The sequence below is a fragment of the Balaenoptera physalus genome, assembly GCF_965194825.1.
Source record: "Balaenoptera physalus genome assembly, chromosome: 10".
Lineage (NCBI taxonomy): Eukaryota > Metazoa > Chordata > Mammalia > Artiodactyla > Balaenopteridae > Balaenoptera > Balaenoptera physalus.
Genome location: NC_138889.1, coordinates 61,349,039 through 61,366,502, shown reverse-complemented (window position 1 = coordinate 61,366,502; position 17,464 = coordinate 61,349,039). Strand labels below are relative to the sequence as shown.

The window sequence follows — 17,464 nt, the reverse complement described above, 5'->3', positions numbered from 1 at the left end:
GGATCTTAGCTCCCCAACCAGGGATCGAACTGGCACCCCCTGCATTGCAAGGCAAAGTCTTAGCCACTGAACCACCAAGGAGGTCCCTCTGAGCTAGTTTAGTTCATCATCATCTTGTTATCTGATCCTAATGGTGGAAGGCAGGTCAAGCATGTTACCCCATCCCACAGACTGAGAAACTGAAGCCTGGACTATTGCAGTGCACCTCAAGGGCAGGGGCTCTTTGCACTAGGATGGAAGGTGGGGCAGCAAGAGGGGTTATGGGTGTAGAGCTGGGAAGAGCTAGAAGAAGTTGAGGAAAGAGGAGATTGGGAACATGTTGGTGACACCTCTAATTTGTTAGGGATTAACCCTGTCTCTCCCCATCTCAGCTGCTGACTTCATAGAAATTTGAGTCTGGGGTCTCTAGTGGTCTCGGGCTGGGCTGAACAGGGAGGAGGAATGGAGCCTGGGGAAGGGTAGGGAGGACTGGCATGCTGTGACCCTCCTCCACAAAAGCTAACAGCACATCATTTCTGGCACTACCAGCCACTGCCACCAGAGGACACTCCTCTCCTGAGGCAGCCAGAGTTGAGGAGCACTTCCCCAGAGGTAGGGGTGGGGTGGGGGAGGGAGGTAGGGAAGTGTGGGTGAAGGGAGTCCAAAGTGGGGGATGAAGCAGTAGAGGGCATCAAGAGATGGTAATCCTTGGATCTACAGTTGAGGATGTTACTGAGTCCAAGCTTCTACTGCTTGCTGCAGGACAGGCCAATAAATTGAGAGATGAGTTGTTGGGGGCAAGGAATAGCAACTATATTTGAAAAGCTAGCAAACCAAGAAGATGGTGGACTCATGTCCCAAAGAACCATCTTGCCTGAGTTAGAATTCAGGCTTCCTTTATACTAAAAGGGGAGGCAGTAAAGTCACATTTCCTAGCTCCAGTCAGCCTCAGGAGGGGAGGTGTTAATTTCTTCCTTCCTGCAGTCATTCACAGGTGAGCCTGGTCAGGATGTTACCTGTGAGCTAAACAAGGGTATTTTAGCTTAATGCTCATTACCTGGGAGGTAGGGTTCCCAGAGATGGGCCATTACATATAATTTAAGCTTATAGGTAACATCCATTTAGTGATTAACTTGTAATAGAGTACAAAGGTTCTTCCCTATTACAAGGACAGCTCGTTGGCCCGGCCAAACAGTCTGAGTCTGCCAGGTGGGAATGGGAGTCTGGGTATTACACTTGGGGACTGAAGAGATGGAGGGATTGTCTATGAATCCGAGTTCCTGGACACAATTTCTCCTACTCCTTGCCTCTCCCCACCTCCTGCAGAGTTTTTTGATGCAGAAGGAAATGAGGTGGACTTGAACTTTGGGGGACTCCGGGGCCGAGGGGTCAAGAAACAGGACCCCCCAATCGAACGAGACCTCTACCTGTCCCTGGAGGACTTATTCTTTGGCTGCACCAAGAAAATTAAGATCTCCCGAAGGGTGAGTACTTGGGAGCCTCCTTCTGTCCCCTCCAACCCTACTGGTCACCTCCTCCCTGACCCTAACTGGAGACCTCAGGTATGGTCTCTTACAGAATCATGGAATCTTAGATTTGGAGATGGTAGAATTCTAAAATCTGAAGTTTGGAAGGGACAATTGAGGGTATTAGCCTGGTTCTTCCCTAGTGCGGGAATCCCCTCTGTGTGCTAACTGGGACGAGCTCTTTCCGTTCTTCTCAGTTCAGCCCCATCCCTGAGGGAAGAGGGAGGGCTCTGGGTGGGAGGAGTCTCCTGTGAATTCTGCTCTCTGGGCATTACCAGACCATACCCTCTGGGTTTCATCTGGGTGTCCGCCTCATGAGTAAGAAGGAGCTGTGCGGGCATGGAGGGGTGGGCTGGGGGACAGTTCCCAAGGGGACTGGTTGAAGAAGACCCTCAGTGCCCCAGGGTCCAGACCCTGCATTGGCCCTGTCCCATGGTCCAGCCCTGTGCTAGGCACATGAACAAGGCCACCTCACACCTTTGCCCAAGAGAGGAGATGCCAGCTGTAGCCATGCTTTCCGCAGATGGCACCCATCTGGGTACGTGATTGGAGAATAGATGGATGACATAACAGAGGAATGCTTTGGGTGAGGCTGAGATATGTTGCCCTCTGTGGTCTTTCTCCCTTCGGGATTAAGAGACCTGCCAGAGGCTCAGGGCCAAAGCCTCTGGGGTGGGAGAGGAAGTGAGTGCGTGTTCACCGTGTGTCTGTTAGAAGCCAGGGCCACGTAATTTCTAGGGCTGGAGTTGTAGCCTTGATCGACTCATGGTGACTGATTGGCACCTCAGGCCCTAACCCCATGACACGCCCTGCCATCCTGGAATCATAAGCTCTTGGTTCCAGTGGAATAGGGTGGGAGTGGGGATGGCTCAGGGCAAGTTCTCCCCATTGCTAGAGAACTGAGCTGAGCACAGATCCCATGGAGCATCTCTCATGTGTGTAAAGGCCAGCTGGGAAATCCTGAGCAAATCTCCCTCCCCTGTCATCTCGCTACAGGTGCTGAACGAGGATGGGTACTCCTCTACCATCAAGGACAAGATCCTCACGATTGACGTGAAGCCTGGTTGGAGGCAGGGCACACGTATCACCTTCGAGAAGGAAGGGGACCAGGTGAGCAGGGAAGCTGCCTAGGGACAGTCACATGGGTTCATGTGGTGGGAAGACTGAGGGAGAAGGAGGCAATGCTTTTTCTTGCCCCTATGAGCCCTGGTCTGGAAGGGAGACCGGTCTGCAGCGTGGGTGAGCTGATCCCTAATGTCCCTTCCGAGGGACAGAGCCTCACACAATGCCTCGGGGAGTGGGTAGCCCAGGGCTTCTCCCCATTTTGCAGAGTGAGAAACTGAGGCCTAGAGAGGGAAGGGACTTTCCCTGGGCAAGGGCACCAGAGCTGAAAGGAGAATCCAGTCCTAACATCAGTGTTCTTCCTGATTTTCTTTAGTGTTTCTCTGAGTAAAGCCCAACTATAGGAGCTACGCAGAAACCATTTATTTATAATAATTTTAAATTAAATACTTACTTAAATAAAAATATAAAATTATTGTCCAAGGCATGCTGAATCCTCAAGTCCTGAGAAGAGGCAGGATGATGGTGTCTTTGGAGCCAGAGTGATAAATTCCTCTGCCTGTACTTCTTGCCCCCTTTCTCACTTATGAAACACCTACTTCCGAAAAACCCACTTCAAGACCCAGCTCCAATGCTCTGGGCATCCTTCCCTGACCTCCCCCCCTGGGTCAGCGCCTCTCTGAGCTCCCGCCTCTGGGTTCCCTTTATCACTTTCTTGAGCCTGCTGAGGATTCACTGTGTGCCTGTTTCCTCCACTAGACTGGAAGCCCTTGGGGGTGGTGGCCAGTCTGATTCCTCTGTCACTAGGGCCCAGAAGAGACCCAGCAGAGTTCTGGAACTTAATGAAGCTTGGCAGAATAGACTTGCAGGCAGTTCTCTGTCCCCAGTACAGTGTTCTGCCCTCCAGCTGCGTGCATCTACTTGGGCTGCTCAGTAGAGGACAGTAATTGGGGTAGAGCAGGATTCTTTGGGGTAGGCTTCTCAGAGGAGGGGCTATGAAGCCAGACTGGAAAGGCCCTTCCAGAAAACCTGGTCTAATCTCCTCATTGTTCAGAGGATGACATGGGGACAATAGAGGCAGAAACTTGGCCAAAGTCACACAGCCAATTAGGCCTTGTCATCCCTTGGCTCCCCCTGCCCAGGGTCCCAACATCATCCCAGCCGACGTCATCTTCATCGTAAAGGAGAAGCTACATCCTCGCTTCCGCAGGGAGAACGACAACCTCTTTTTTGTGAACTCCATCCCCTTGGGCAAGGTGAGTGGGCAAAGTGGAGGAACAAGGGGTGGGCAGATCAGAGTGAGGCCCCCCACCTCATGGGAGGCTCTGAGGCAAGCAGGCCTCACTCCCCACTCCCCCCGGTGCATGGCGCAGGCCTTCAGAACGTGATAAGTGCCACACAAAACCTTTGTGGCTGTCTTCACTCCTGAGTGTGAGTGGCCCCTCTGCGCCCTCACAACACAAGCAAGAAATTGGGCACCAGCCTAGACTTTGCCGCCCCTCCCCGACCCCACCTGCGGTCAGGCACTAAGTCCTGTTAATTCCACCTCCAAATCTCTTTCCACTTGGTCCACTTCTGTTCAGCCCCACTGTCCAGGTCTGTGCATCTGGGTGTGTGCAGCAGCCTTCTCAGTGGCCTTCCTGCCTTTCTTCTCATCTCCTTCAGGCACTTCCCCACCAGGGTCTTTCCACAAAGTTATCTGACCCTGCCACACTCCTGTCTAAACATCTCTGCATGGCATTCAAGGCCCTCTGCTGTCTGGCCCCTGCTGATCTCATCCCCTGCACTCCAGCCACTGCCACTTAGAGCTCCTGCCCATTGGGTGCATTCTTTTTCACACCCTCGTTCTCTTGCTTATGCTGGGCCCTCTGCCTGGAGTGCTGTCTGCCCACCTTGTCTAACTGGCAGGCTCCTCCTCACCCTTTAAGGCCCTCATCAACTGCTACCACCACTATGGAGCCCTCCTGCCCCACCCCAGAATAGTTCGGTGGACCCGCCGCCTTGGCTCCCACCGACCCCTTTACTTCCCTCTGTCATAACATGTATCAATATCATTCTTATCTCCCAGACTGCGAACTCCTTGAGGGCAGGTAATAGCCTGGCTCACTCACCTATTAGTCCTTGAACATCCTTCTGTCTCCAGTGCGTAGGGCCTGGCACTGAATAGTCTCATAAAGTGCCTTCTAAACAGAATGGACATGGGGACCTCCCCCACTCCCACCTTTGGCCTTAATGTCCCCTAGGCTCTGACCTGCTGCACCGTGGAGGTGAAGACCCTAGATGACCGTCTGCTCAACATCCCCATCAATGACATCGTCCAGTGAGTCCATCTGCTTGGGCCCCAGTACGCAGAAGGGCTGCCTGGTCCTTAGAGGGTGTGTCGGACAGGCTGGCCTGGTATAGTTGTTCAGGTTGTACCCAGCACAAAGGGGTGAGAGAGACTGAAATCCAGCCCCCTCTCTGGCCAAGCTGCAGGCCGCCATTGTGGAGGCCAGAGGCCCCCTGTGTTGGGAAATCCTTGTTGCCTTCATCCTCTAGAAGTTCTAGAATTCTGAGTTGCATCCCCTAAGCCCTTTTCCAAGCAAGGCCCTCTGCATGGGAAGCTCAGCAGCCCAGCACTCCCCCAACCCAACCCAGGGTCTGCTCCTTGTCCTGTTTCCCATCTAAAATGGGATTCCTGGAATCCACAATCAGAGCCTCAGTGTAAACGGTTTTCAGGGAGCAAGTTGTCTGGAACAAGCCAGTCTCCTCTCCCCTCCCACTAGTTCTAGAAGCTGCTGACCGCCCCACGCCTGAGGTTTTCTGGGCAGGGGCGGTTGTGCTGCTCTGGGGTGCCCTCTGAGCCCCCTTCTTTCATCCTCCCGTCTCAGCCCCAAGTACTTCAAGAAGGTGCCAGGTGAGGGGATGCCGTTGCCAGAGGACCCCACCAAGAAGGGGGACCTCTTCATTTTCTTTGACATCCAGTTCCCCACCCGCCTCACACCCCAGAAGAAGCAGATGCTGCGCCAGGCGTTGCTGACATAACTCTGGTGGGCTGGAGACTGGAGCAGGGGTAAGAGAAGGCTAGCTGGGCCTGACCCCACCCCTACCCCCAGCACGGGGTGTGCACGGGAGCCAGCCCACTGCACAGGCATGACGTGAGGACCAGATGGCCTGGGATTTTAAACTGATACAATAAAGTTTTATTTCCTATCCTCCAGCTACACCCAAGAGAGTGTGTGTTGGAGGGAGAAGAGCTTCCTACAGCCCTTCTTGTGGAGCAGAGGGAGGGGCAGGGCTCAAGAAGCTGAGGACCTGGGACCCTGTCCTGGCTGTGTGAGCCTGGCCAGGTCCCTGAGGGTTCAGAGCCTCTGTGCTCCCACCTTGATAGCGTGGGGCAATGCTGCATCGTCTCTGAGGGTCCCCAGCTCTATTTCTCATGACACATGATCTTTGGAAGGGCAGTCTCTAGTGTGATATAGTCACATTGTACTCAGGAAAGCAAAGCACAAAGAGAACAAAACACATGTCTCAGGTCACACAGGGCTCAGTGGCAAAGCTGTCATCAGAACCTTGAAGGCCACTTCCCACAGCCTCACTCTGCTTAGATTAGAGGCAGCACGAAGGACACAAGTGCTGGAAATGGCTTTGGTTTCTGCCTTGCCTGGGCTGCCTCTAGGCAGGGTCTTATTATTATTTTTTTTTTAAAGGGAACTTTATTTTTAATTAATTTATTTATTATGGCTGTGTTGGGTCTTTGTTGCTACACGGGCTTTAGTTGCAGCAAGCGGGGGCTACTCTTCATTGCAGTGCGTGGGTTCCTCATTGCGGTGGCTTCTCTCGTTGCAGAGCACGGGCTCTAGGTACACGGGCTTCAGTAGTTGTGGCACGAGGGCTCAGTAGTTGTGGTTTGCAGGCTCAAGAGCGCAGTCTCAGTAGTTGTGGCACATGGGCTTAGTTGCTCCGTGGCATGTGGGATCTTCCCGGACGAGGGCTCGAACCCATGTCCCCTGCATTGGCAGGTGGATTCTTAACCACTGCGCCACCAGGGAAGCCCTAGGCAGGGTCTTAGAACTGGGCTCTGCTCCCAATCCTGCCACTGACCCTTTGGATGTTATTATCCATCTTGTTAGTAAAGCAGAACCCATAACCCTCCTCAGGCAGCTCATTGGTGTGAAAGTGCTTAGTGAACTCACTGCTTAGATTATCAGGGTTACAGCATTGCTACCAATGTGGCCTGGGGGAGTGCCAGCCTCCAAGCCCAGCTGGGCCTTTGCAGACCACACCTGCTACCCCAGCCTGCCTTCCATCGACAGTGCAGCACGCACCTCTTCTGTGCCAGGGGAGGTGCCCTTCACTTGAGTCTGGACTTGGGCTAGGAGAGATCCAAGCTTATGACAGACAGGGTGGCCACTTTTGTGAAGTGACTTAAGAGGTGCCAGAGGGAATTCCCTGGTGGTCCACTGGTTAGGATTCCGCGCTTTCACTGCTGAGGGCCCGGGTTCAATTTACAGTCACAGAACTAAGATCCTGCAAGCTACGCAGAGCGGCACCCGCCCCCAAAAGATAAAAAAAAAGAGGTGCCAGAAAAGGGCCCCATAATATCCATATTGCTTGGATTCCACCATTCAAAGCATCATATTAGCTTAAGGTTTTTTTCTTAAATGGGGGCTCAGTACCACCAGTCAGCCATTTTTAAACCATCAGGGAGAAAGCAGCAGACCTTGAGACAGAGTCTTGACCCAGGGTTCACTAAAGAATGGGGGCTTTGGAGTTAGATGCACCTCAGGTGTTCTACTTAACCAGCTGTGTACCCTTGGGCAAATCGCTTCACCTCTGAGGCTATTTACAATCCCTATCTTGCAGGGCTGTGGAAACCAGAGGAGTGAAGCCGACTCTGCCCTGAGGCAGGACCCAGGTGGCGAGGTGGTGGTAGGTGCCCTGTTCTGAGAGCTAGCAAGTGGGTGAGGGCCTGCCTTGTGAAACTGGTGCTCCAGCTCTCCTCTAGGGCAGCAGCAAGGCCTGCTCTTAACCTCTTCCTCATGGTGAGACTCTCAGGCCTGTGAGAGCCATTTATGAGATTGTTGTTATTACCTCAGTGTGGTCTTCAGTGCTACCTTGTGAGTCAGGTATTTTATAGGCATTAAGGGTTGAGGAGTTACTGAGGCCTCCTGGTATGCTGTCCAGTGGTTCCTACCACCTTTCCCAGTCCCTCATTGTTTCAGGGTCATGCCTAGAACCATGATGAAGTCTGGCGGCCTCATGTCCATGCCAGTGTCTGAAACACAAGGCTGGTGAATGAGCCAGCTGACAATGCCTAAGGCAACAAATTGCCCCTGTTTCCTCTGGTGCAAAACAAATCCTGCCTCAGAGGATTAATGTGAGAATTAAGGTGCATTAAGCACGCTGACCGGGTCCTCCACTTATGCTGACTCCCTGCCACCTTCACCCTGGCTTGACTCATGGCCCCCAACCCTGTCCCTTGGGGACTATGAGACCTCAGCTCAAAAGTAAGGTGAGGTTGTAAGTCAACTATACTTCAATAAAAATAAAAAGTAAGGTGAGGAATCCTGGGCCCTCTTTACTTCTCTACAACCCTAATATCCTGGACCCCTTGCCCAAGCACTGAAGGGCCCAGCCTCCAGCTCTGACCGGTGGGGAAGGCACAGTAGCACCAGCTGACTTAAACAGGAAGGTCATGTTCTCTGGGCTTGGCTCCACAGCTGCCCAACAGGCTTCCTGAAGGACCCCAGCCCCTAGGGGAAAAGTGCACAGGGGGAGGGAGGAGTCTTGAGTCCCAGTCCCAGTTCAGCTGCTGATTTCCTGTGTGTCCTTGCCTGCATGACCTGTCTCAGCCTTTAGCTTCTTCACACATCTATAAAATGGGCCTGGATGGCTTAATTCTAAGGGCCCAGCCCTTCACGAGATGCCTTGGGATTCTGGCACCTCACAGAGTCCCCTAACCCTTGAAACAGAAGTAGCCCTGCCCACCTACTTTCCTGGCTGGAGACAGATGGTAGGAAGAGGGACAGGGAGGCTGACAGCCCTGGTTTGTCACCACCTCCCTGGGATCTCTAGCCTGGGGTGAGGGTGAGACTCTAAATGGAAAGACTCCTGCTGAGGCTGGATGTCTTGCTCTACAGCCTGTCCCACCCAATGCAGTTATACCGCCTCCTAAGGGTATGACTGTGGAGGATGGGAAGCAACCTGACTTGTCCTCACTAAGCCTGGGACTTGGGGGAGGTGGATCTCCCATTTGTAAAATGGAATAAAATAAGCCTACAGCATCTAAGGTTCCTAAGTTCCTCTAAATCTTCCAAGCAGCACAGGAGAAGCAGGGCAAACAGGAACACTCATTTTGCAGATTAACAGGCCCAGGGCCAGCTGAGGGGTTGGAAAGGCAGGTACTGGAGTACCAGACACTGGTGAGTGAAAGCCGAGTGGTCTGGCGAGAGAGCAAGGCCACTGCTGACTCCAGGCCGCTCCTTTACTTGCCACCTCAGCCCTAGCCTGGTCTGGAAAGAGAAGCAGACCGGATGACCTCCACCCAGATTGCTGGAGGAAGATGGGTCACACACCCCTTTCCAAGTCAGGTGGCTCCTCCCCTGCCTACCAGGTGCCAAAAGGGCCCATTAGACCAAGATCTGGTAAAAGAGAGAGGGAGGAGACGCCAAGGTTGAGCTTGTTTTATGGGTGACATGCTAGTCGGGCTCAGGGGCAGGAGGCAGGACGAAGAGTCAGGCTGAACTTCTCAAGGGACTGAGGGCTTGAGATGCTGGCTGGTGCCAGGCTTCCCACGGTGTCAGCTGGGGTCAACTCCATCGGGACTGTGAGAGGCAACGGGGAGCTGAGGGGTGAAAATGTGGGGAGAGGGAAGGGAGGTGGTGGGAAAGGGAGCAGAAGGAAGGGGTGGGGAGAGAGGGAAGGGAATGAGGGGAGGAGGAAAAGGGAAGCAGGGCCAGGCTGCAGCCAAAGCCAGAGGTGATCAGCAGGGGAGGCTCAAAAGGGAGCATCCTGGGAAGCGCAGGCAGCCACGAGGGCCCGTTTTAGCTGCTCGTAGGTGACGAACATCACCACGTTCCAGGAACCCAATCGGAGAAAGGAGGGCATGAACCTAGAGGGGAGAAAACACAGGTCATCTCTTTCACCCTGCTGGGCCCTGGCATCCAATCCAACCCAGATGCTCTGTCCCAAGGAAGTTGGGAGGGCCCAGGGAATGGAGCTGTGGCCTGTGAGCAAGAGTCCCCTGTGAGTCTGCATTTTAACACCCACAAAGTAGGCATGATAGCAACTCTGAAAGGAAGGAGTTAAGAGCACGAGAATGCCAGGACCAGGATCAGAAATAGTTTGACACGTGGTTGCCACAGCAACCACTCAGTTCTGGGTGGTTCTCTCTTACCTGTGTGATAGGTACAGGTGGCCAAGAGGCCTAGAATTGGGTGGGGTGGATCAGAGGCTCACCCTTTGTAGAAGGCTTGGGGACCCTCCTTCTGGAGCATGGTGAGGGCGCAGTGGCCAGCACTGCGGTACTGGCATAGGGCAGAGTTCATGTATCTCGTCTTGGACCACGTCGACAGGGGAGGCGATGATGGTGGTGCAGAAGCCCGCCCCGAAAGCGGAAGTGAAGTGGCAAGGGAGGTCATCTGCCAAGGAGGAGGAGCAGGGGAAGCAGTCAGGACTCCTCACCCCATAATTCCAGAAGGAAAGAGATGATTTAAGTAGCTAAGGTCTCGTGGTTTTAGAGACACAGAGACTGCAGCTGGTACCTCTCCCAGTGTCTCTGAGAGTCACTTTGCCAATCTAGCCTCAGCGCCTCAACGTGCAAAGTGGAAGCTTCACCCCAGTTGGCTTCAATTCAGTGAAAGAGAAACTCACTCCATAAGCAAAGAGGAAATGGGATGAAAAGATATGGTCTCCAGGCAGACCCACACTGGCTCCTGGTTTGGGGGAAGGTGAGACCCAGCATCATCTACCCTAACTCACCTGTCATTAGGTTGGCCTTCAGGAGAGTGTCCTTGATGAGGTCATAGGTCACCAGCTCAGCACAGTTGACAATAGCATTACGAGCGACATTGGGAGAGGTCCCTGCAGAAAGAAAGGGTGCCTATGTGAGACCAAGGAATAGGGGAAGAGGAGGATGGGGAAGGGAAAACACCTGGTACACACCTTTCCAGAGTCCCCGAAACCCTTCCTCTCGGGCAATGGTCTTGTAGGCCTCAATGGTGCTTTGGTACCTCCGGCCACCTCCAGCCCGGGCCTGCGCTTGGAATCGGACCTTTACCACATCTGTTGGCTGGGCCACGGCCACAGCCAAGGCACCTGTGGTGCTGCCTGCCAGGAGGCGGCTCCCGATGCCGGAATCTGTGGGAGAACCATGGGGGTCAGTGGCCAGCTGGGTTTACACTCATTTTCCACCTCTCCTCACCAAAACCACGTCACTGTCATTTCCTGTCTTCACTGCAACCTTTCGGTAATAAGACCCAGACTAGCTCTGCTCTAAGAACTTTTTGCATCATACAGTGTATCACTGGGAGTGTCTACTACGTGCTGGGCACTGGGACAGAGTGAGGAGCAGGACAAAATGAGACTTAATGCTTTCTTTCATAAAGCATTTTCATTCACTTCATTTTACCTACTCAACAGCCCCGAGAAATCAGAATCATTTTTTTTTTTTTTGGCAGCGCTGCGTGGCTTCTGGGATCTTAGTTCCCGACCAGGGATCAAACCTGGGCCCTGGCAGTGAAATTTGACAAATATGAAAGGCTCCGAGAGAAGTGGCTTTTCTCAAGGACTGGGATTCATAGGACTTGGGTTCTCATCCCTGATCTACTTCTCCTTGCCGTGTGATCTTGGGAAATGTCAACCTTTTGATCTGCGTTCTCATTTTCCTCACGTGTAAAATGGAGGGTGGGCATGGCATGCTGAGAAGGTGAAATGGAAGAGTGCTGGCCTTGGAGGCACAAGTCCTGAGTGTGTTTTCTTTCTGGCTCCCCATTAATGTGCCCTTGGCCAAGTCCCTCCCACCCCAGCAAGCCTCAGCCTCTTCATCTGTAACACGGGGATGAAACCACCTGCTCCCGAGGTGGTTGTGAGGACTGTCATGAGATGATGCCCTACTCGGAGCCTGGCACAGCCCAGGTGTTCAGGAATCATTAGAAGAATCAGGGACCCTTCTAGTTCTCAGTTCCTCTGATCTGAAATTCCTCCTAGAGGTCTTGGGGCCTAAAGGAACTGTGCAGCTAAAAGAACTAGGATCAACCATCACTGAGAAGAGGCCAAGAGGCCTATGGCCCAGCTCCACACTCACGCTCAGAGCCCTTGGTGTAGAACTGTTTGACAGAGTCGTAGAGGCCGATGCGGATGGAGGCGAAGCTCATCTGGCGCTGCAGGCCGGCGACCAGCCCTTTGTAGAGGCTGCGGGGGCCCTCGGTGCGCACCATGGTCAGGATGGTGCCCAGCACCCCGCGGTACTGGACACTGGCCGCAGCCTGCACTGGCCCCTGCCTTTCTCCTTGGATCTGCAAGGCCAAGGCAGGTGGTTGCCCACCCCATCTCCTTCCATCCCTATGCTCTAAAATTTACAGCCCCCAAAAACCCCACTGGCCCTTGAGGAGTCTGTGTCTTGGGGAGGGAGCAGACTAGCCACCATCAGAACCCCAGGCTTCATCTCCTCACCTGTAGCCGGACTTTAGCAGTATCCAGGGGAAAGGTGATGAGATCTGCAATGCAGGCAGCTGTGCCAGCCCCCAGGAACTTCACAGTGGCAGTAGGGGGCACATCTGTGGCCTTGAACCCAACCATAATGCCAATTCCTGCTACCTCCCAGGAGATGAAGAAAAAAGAAGGGGGCACCTTAAGTCAGCAGCAAGACGAGACAGAGGAACTCTGCTGGAATCTAAGCCAAGGAGAGAGAAGGTCCATCAGAAGCCGAAGCTCCAGACCCCCTCTTCTCACTACCCCACCCCACTTCCCCTGATAGCACCACCTCCCTAAGCAAGGACCCAGAGCTGCCGCGGGAGGGCAAATAGGAGTGAGCTCTACAGGCACCCAAACAGGGGCTGGAGAAGCAATTCATTCCTGAGAAGTCCTCCCTTTCACCACAGGGAGTGTCTGGATCACAGCTATCCTAGTGCTACCTCACAGGCACTGGACCAGCCCTTTGTCTGCTGGGTGCAGAAATTTCACTGATGCCCACATTCCTGATTCTGCAGATCTGTTTAGAGGGCAGACAGAAGTGGGGAAAAGGTTTCAGCTAGACCAAGGCCTGACAGGCACAAACCCACAGGCTTATGCCCTGGATGTCTTAAGAAGGAGAGGTTCCTATGGGTCTTGAACTAAGTCTAGAAGAAAAGGAGTGAACAAGACCTATTCAGCTCCTTCAATTCAGTCTAATTCTCTTCCCCACCAGCCCGCACACAGCTTGGGCTCTCTAGAGTCACTCTTCCAAGGAGTCTGCTTTGCTGGGCACTGGCTCACTGAGGCGCAAGAGATAATATCTACCCTAGAGGGGGCTTATTGTCTGGCACAGGGGATGGACAGGTGATTCAAGCTGCATTTGGGCTTGCAGAACATAGTCTCATAGTGCAAAGGAGGGAACATCCAACTGCACTGGGAAAGAAAGGGTGGGTAATCAGAAAAGACTTAGAAAAGGTAGCATTTAGCTGGGCCTTGAAGGATACTGAGCAATTCTCAGGGCTGAGAGTAAGTGCATAGGTGCTGTACCCACCCCCACCCTGGGCCTGCTGTGTAATGCAGGAAAAACTATTCCCTCTCTGGCCAGTTTCCTCTCCTCCTATAATATAGAGGGATCCACATCTTCATGAGAGGTGGGGATGGGGAAGTACAGGTCAGAGCTATAGTGACAAAGGAAACCAAAACCTCCATTTTGTTCTCAGAATTGGAACAACACCTTCCTCCCCTGCCTTGGGAGGAAGTGAGCCCAGCACCCCAGTGGAGGAGGGTGACCTGCTTCTCTCCCCTGAGTTTCTTTCTCTCACTATGTAGGAGTGGCTGCTCTGAGCCTCACCTAATTGGCTGCCCCCATTGCTGGGGCCGGGAGGAAAGAGCTGGCCAGCAGAGGAATGATGTGGTGGCAGTCAGTTGTGAACACACAGACCCATGGAAACAAAATGCTCACCAGGCTTCTTCCTCCTGGGCTTCTCATCCCAGGTGGCTGGGCAAACAGGGAAGTCTAAACGCTACTCACCACTCAGTTCCTGGCCTTATTCATGCTTCCCTGGAGCCTGGCCCACATGAGGCTCAGTGAAGGCTGGCACTCAAGCAGCAGAAGGGGTTGATGAAGGTGTTCCAGAACCCCCAGCGTCCCTGCCCTGACATCCTCGTTCCCCAGGAAGTGCTCCACACCTTTCCTCCCCGCTCTGCCTGGCACATTCTATTAGCTCACTTACTTGTCAGTGCAGCCCTGTGAGGTGGCTGCCCTTACTTCCATGTTTCAGAACAGGGAACTTAGTAAGCGTCCTGTCTGCAGGCTCCAAAGCTTATGCTATTTGCTTTGCACTGTGCCCAGCTCATTTCTTTCCTGCTGTTTTCTCAGCCCCAGGCCTTTCACAAGGAGGTCCAACACCCAAGTTCTCTCATGACAATGTGACAGTTCTGAGAAGGTTCAGGCAAACGGCATCCCTTCTCTGGGCATCAGAGACATGATGACATGAGTCAATCATGTCCTGACCTTGATCTGGGTTGCAACGTGTTGTGAGGGCCAGAGAAGAATAAGGCCCAGCCCCTGCCCACCTCAGAGACAAGTGCAAAGGCTAAGTTGCCATTTTGAATGTTGCCTTGGGTTTGCCACAAGTCAGGTCCTTCAGAGGCATGGGTATGAAGGCAAAGGTCTCTGTGCTAAAGACCATACCAAGAAGATTAAACTCAGGCCTAACGAGAAATAGTTAATAATATATTACAATCCCCAGCAAATAACCACTTTCACCTGATTACTAACTGCAATCTTAAGGATAGTCAAAAGCTTGAGTCAACAATATGTAGTTAGAACAATAGGTTCCTGTCCTAACTCTGCTGCTGACTCCTAGGGTGACCTGGGGCTAATCACTGTCCCACCTGGGCCTCAATATCCTCCTTTGTAAAATGGGGATTACCATCCTTGGATTGTCAGTTCAGCTTAAGGGCCAGAACGAGACCAGGGATATATGAAAGTGCTTTGTGAACGCTAAGAGTGACTTTACTGGGATGGTGGTGCTAGTTATTTGTGTTAATGTCCTGCTAAACCTGCCCCCAGACCACAGGGCTGAGGCAGTAGAAGACCCCTCCCTTAGAATGGACTCTTACCCGGCTCTGTCAGATCTCACGCTGAGGCCTTCAAGATCAAGCTTCTCTAAAGGCATCCCATTCTTCAAAGCTGCCAGTGGCTATCATGGCCTGATCCCTTTGGTTTTCCATAGAAAATGGCTGGGAGATGAAACACCTAATGGTCATACTATGTGTCCTGCAGGTGAGGGCAAAGGAGGAGAGTTTAGAAAGGGAAGTGGACCTTAAAGAACCACACCGCAGCAAGGAAAGGGCCATCTGTCCAAGGCACATAAGCCCACTCAGTCCTTATCGGTGGGTGTGAGGGTAGGGAACAGGGTCCATTTCCCACAGGGCAGCTGGGGACTAATTAAGTGCACACACTGGAGGAGGGGGACACACTGGAGGAGGGGATGAACCCAAGAGTCCTCCCTCCCCCGTCTGCTCTCTTAGTATCACACATTGCTCTGTTGCAGATTTCTCCTTTAGTGGAACTCAGTATTCTGGAGAAGCATCCCGCAACACAGCAGACTCTGGTGAGTGGGAGTGGGGCGGGGGAGTCATGATGGGTCAGAGACTCGCTGAGTCAACTAGGGACCAGAGCGGGGCTGCGAGGAGGTTAGAGGGGCCTGGAGCGGGCCCTGCTGAGGCCGCATCAAGCAGCTCAAAGCCTCCTGCCAGCAGAAAGAGCCCCAGGAATGGCCTGTGGCCGCCTGGAGTGGGAGAGGTCATTCTGGTCTTCGCTGAAGGTCCCCCACCCCGGCCGAGGAGAGGAAGTGGAAGAGTAAAGGCTTATATTACAGCCATTTGAACGCGAGAAGTAAAGAACAAAAGCAAGACACGAAAAGAGTGAAAGAAGAGAGATAAAGAAAAACAACAAAAGGTAAAATACAAAATAGGGTGGGAGGCTAGGAGTGAAATTAAAGGTGGCGCGCGGGTCCCTTCCGCCGGGGTAGCGGGAGTAGGGCAGGTATAGCGGGCGCAGGGCTGGGGCGGGCCGGGGCCGGGCTCACCGGGCCGCAGGGAGAACAAGCGAGTACTGGCAGATATGTCTGTCGGCGGGCGGAGCGCGCATCCACGGAGAGCAGACTGTACTCGACCCAAAGGCGCGGCCGGCCGGGCTTGCGGAGAGGTAGGCAGAGGGTGCGGCGCGACTTCGATCTATGGGGCGGGGCCTGCTGGGCGGGGGCGGGACCTGCGGGCTCCGAGGGCTGGGAGGCGGCCCTTTAGCTGCCGCATTTCCGCAGAGACCGCCACGCCCAGCGTTTTCTCCGCGCCTTCCTCCACTTCCATTTCCGGGAGCCGATCCCAGCGTCTGACCCTTCGTTCCCCCATAGGCTTACCCCTCGCCCCGCCAACTTCATTGTGAGGATGGCAAGACTGACTCCCGGAAAGAAGCAGAGGCTGCCCAGGGTCATACACGCCTCTGGCCCCTAGCCAGGGCTCTTTTTAACAGCGCCCAGAGGCTCGGGTAGAAGAGCACTCTCTCCTTTCAGGGACGCAGTCCGCTGGTCCCAACTCAGCCACCCGTGATTCCGCAAACCGCTCGCTCTCCCCAGGTGCCAGCGCGGGCCCCCGCGGGGCGGGGCCTCCCGACCGGCCTCGCTGGCGATTGGTTAAGGGAGCCGTGGGGCCAGAGGAAGGAGCCAATCTGGGCTGCAGCAGCAGGTGGCAGATAACAGCCAACGGCCGTTGGGCGCGGCTGGGTTTCCCGCTGCCTCCGGGTCCGGACCTGGGTTTTCCGGGGAGTAAAGGACGGGGAGGGGGCACGAAGCGTGACGCTGGCGCCCCCACTTACAGAAGAGCCAATGGTCAGGCGCCCCTCGAGTGAGAAGGCCGAACAGGGCGTGGACCTGCTGCGTGTCTAGGCCCCGGCATGAGAAAGGGATGGTAGGAGTTAACCGGGACTGGGTCGCCCTCAGGTGGTTGGTGATCTTATGGGGGTGACAGACACTTAAACAACCGGTAATTGTGTCCTGTGGCCGGACAAACACGTGCACGTGGAGTGTAGACGCAGATAGTCTATGTTCGCCCTTGGACTCTATGTCCCTACTTTTGTGTACCTTCTGACCCCCTCTACCTCGTTTCAGCCTTGTCGACTGTCTGGGACTGTTGTAAGAATTCGTGGAGGTCGTGGAAGCCATATCGTTGACTACATTGTAAGCTCTTCTAGAACAGGAAGCTATTTCCTATATTTTTAGTATCACAACCCTCTAAGACCCGCTTTAGATGTGGACAGGGACCGTTGCCTGCCGTTCTAGTAAACAAAGAATGTTGCCCACCATTCCAGTTCTATAAGGATCTGGCCATTAGTCACTGCAGCCTTCCACCCACCGTGAGCCCTGAAAACAATTCAGGGTGGAGAAAAACAGGAAGTATTCTGTGCTTTGGATTCTATTGGCCCTAGATAGTTAAGATGCATACCTAAGGAATAATTTAAATGAACCCAGATTCTTGCATCTTCCCATATACAGAAAAGCACTAAAATCATTAATTTGAGATGTCTATTATTTGTGATTGACAGTAATCTTTTGATGTTCAACTACATTTTTTTTCCAACAAAAAACTCCTATTTATCCTGACTTCTCTCTTACCTCTTCCGAGCATTTCCTCAAAGCTATCTGAGAGGCCGTCTCCTGGGCTATTGTCTTCAGTAAGAT

At 53.4% G+C, this 17,464-nt stretch overlaps 2 protein-coding genes across 4 annotated transcripts in view; one reads left to right on the top strand and one right to left on the bottom strand.

The window, feature by feature from the left end:
- The window catches only part of DNAJB13 (DnaJ heat shock protein family (Hsp40) member B13), a 47,937-nt gene that overhangs the window by 17,044 nt on the left and 13,429 nt on the right, over positions 1-17,464 (top strand). The window contains exons 4-11 of one of the 3 annotated variants that reach the window (XM_082411315.1): positions 1,306-1,463; positions 2,502-2,615; positions 3,710-3,823; positions 4,811-4,887; positions 5,438-5,619; positions 7,413-7,478; positions 15,281-15,340; positions 15,554-15,687. In XM_082411315.1, the coding sequence (XP_082267441.1) occupies positions 1,306-1,463; positions 2,502-2,615; positions 3,710-3,823; positions 4,811-4,887; positions 5,438-5,591 (617 nt within the window). In that variant the 3' untranslated portion in view covers positions 5,592-5,619; positions 7,413-7,478; positions 15,281-15,340; positions 15,554-15,687. Of the gene's footprint in view, positions 1-528; positions 592-1,305; positions 1,464-2,501; positions 2,616-3,709; positions 3,824-4,810; positions 4,888-5,437; positions 7,126-7,412; positions 7,479-15,280; positions 15,341-15,553; positions 15,688-17,464 lie in introns of those variants that run through there. The other 2 variants (XM_082411316.1, XM_082411314.1) reach the window with 2 other exon arrangements.
- UCP2 (uncoupling protein 2) lies at positions 9,218-16,021 on the bottom strand. Its single transcript, XM_082411321.1, is given in 9 exon segments — positions 9,218-9,660; positions 10,008-10,108; positions 10,110-10,189; positions 10,530-10,631; positions 10,713-10,907; positions 11,854-12,064; positions 12,222-12,441; positions 14,847-15,003; positions 15,818-16,021. Coding segments are annotated over 7 exon segments (930 nt in total). The 5' UTR covers positions 12,348-12,441; positions 14,847-15,003; positions 15,818-16,021; the 3' UTR covers positions 9,218-9,545.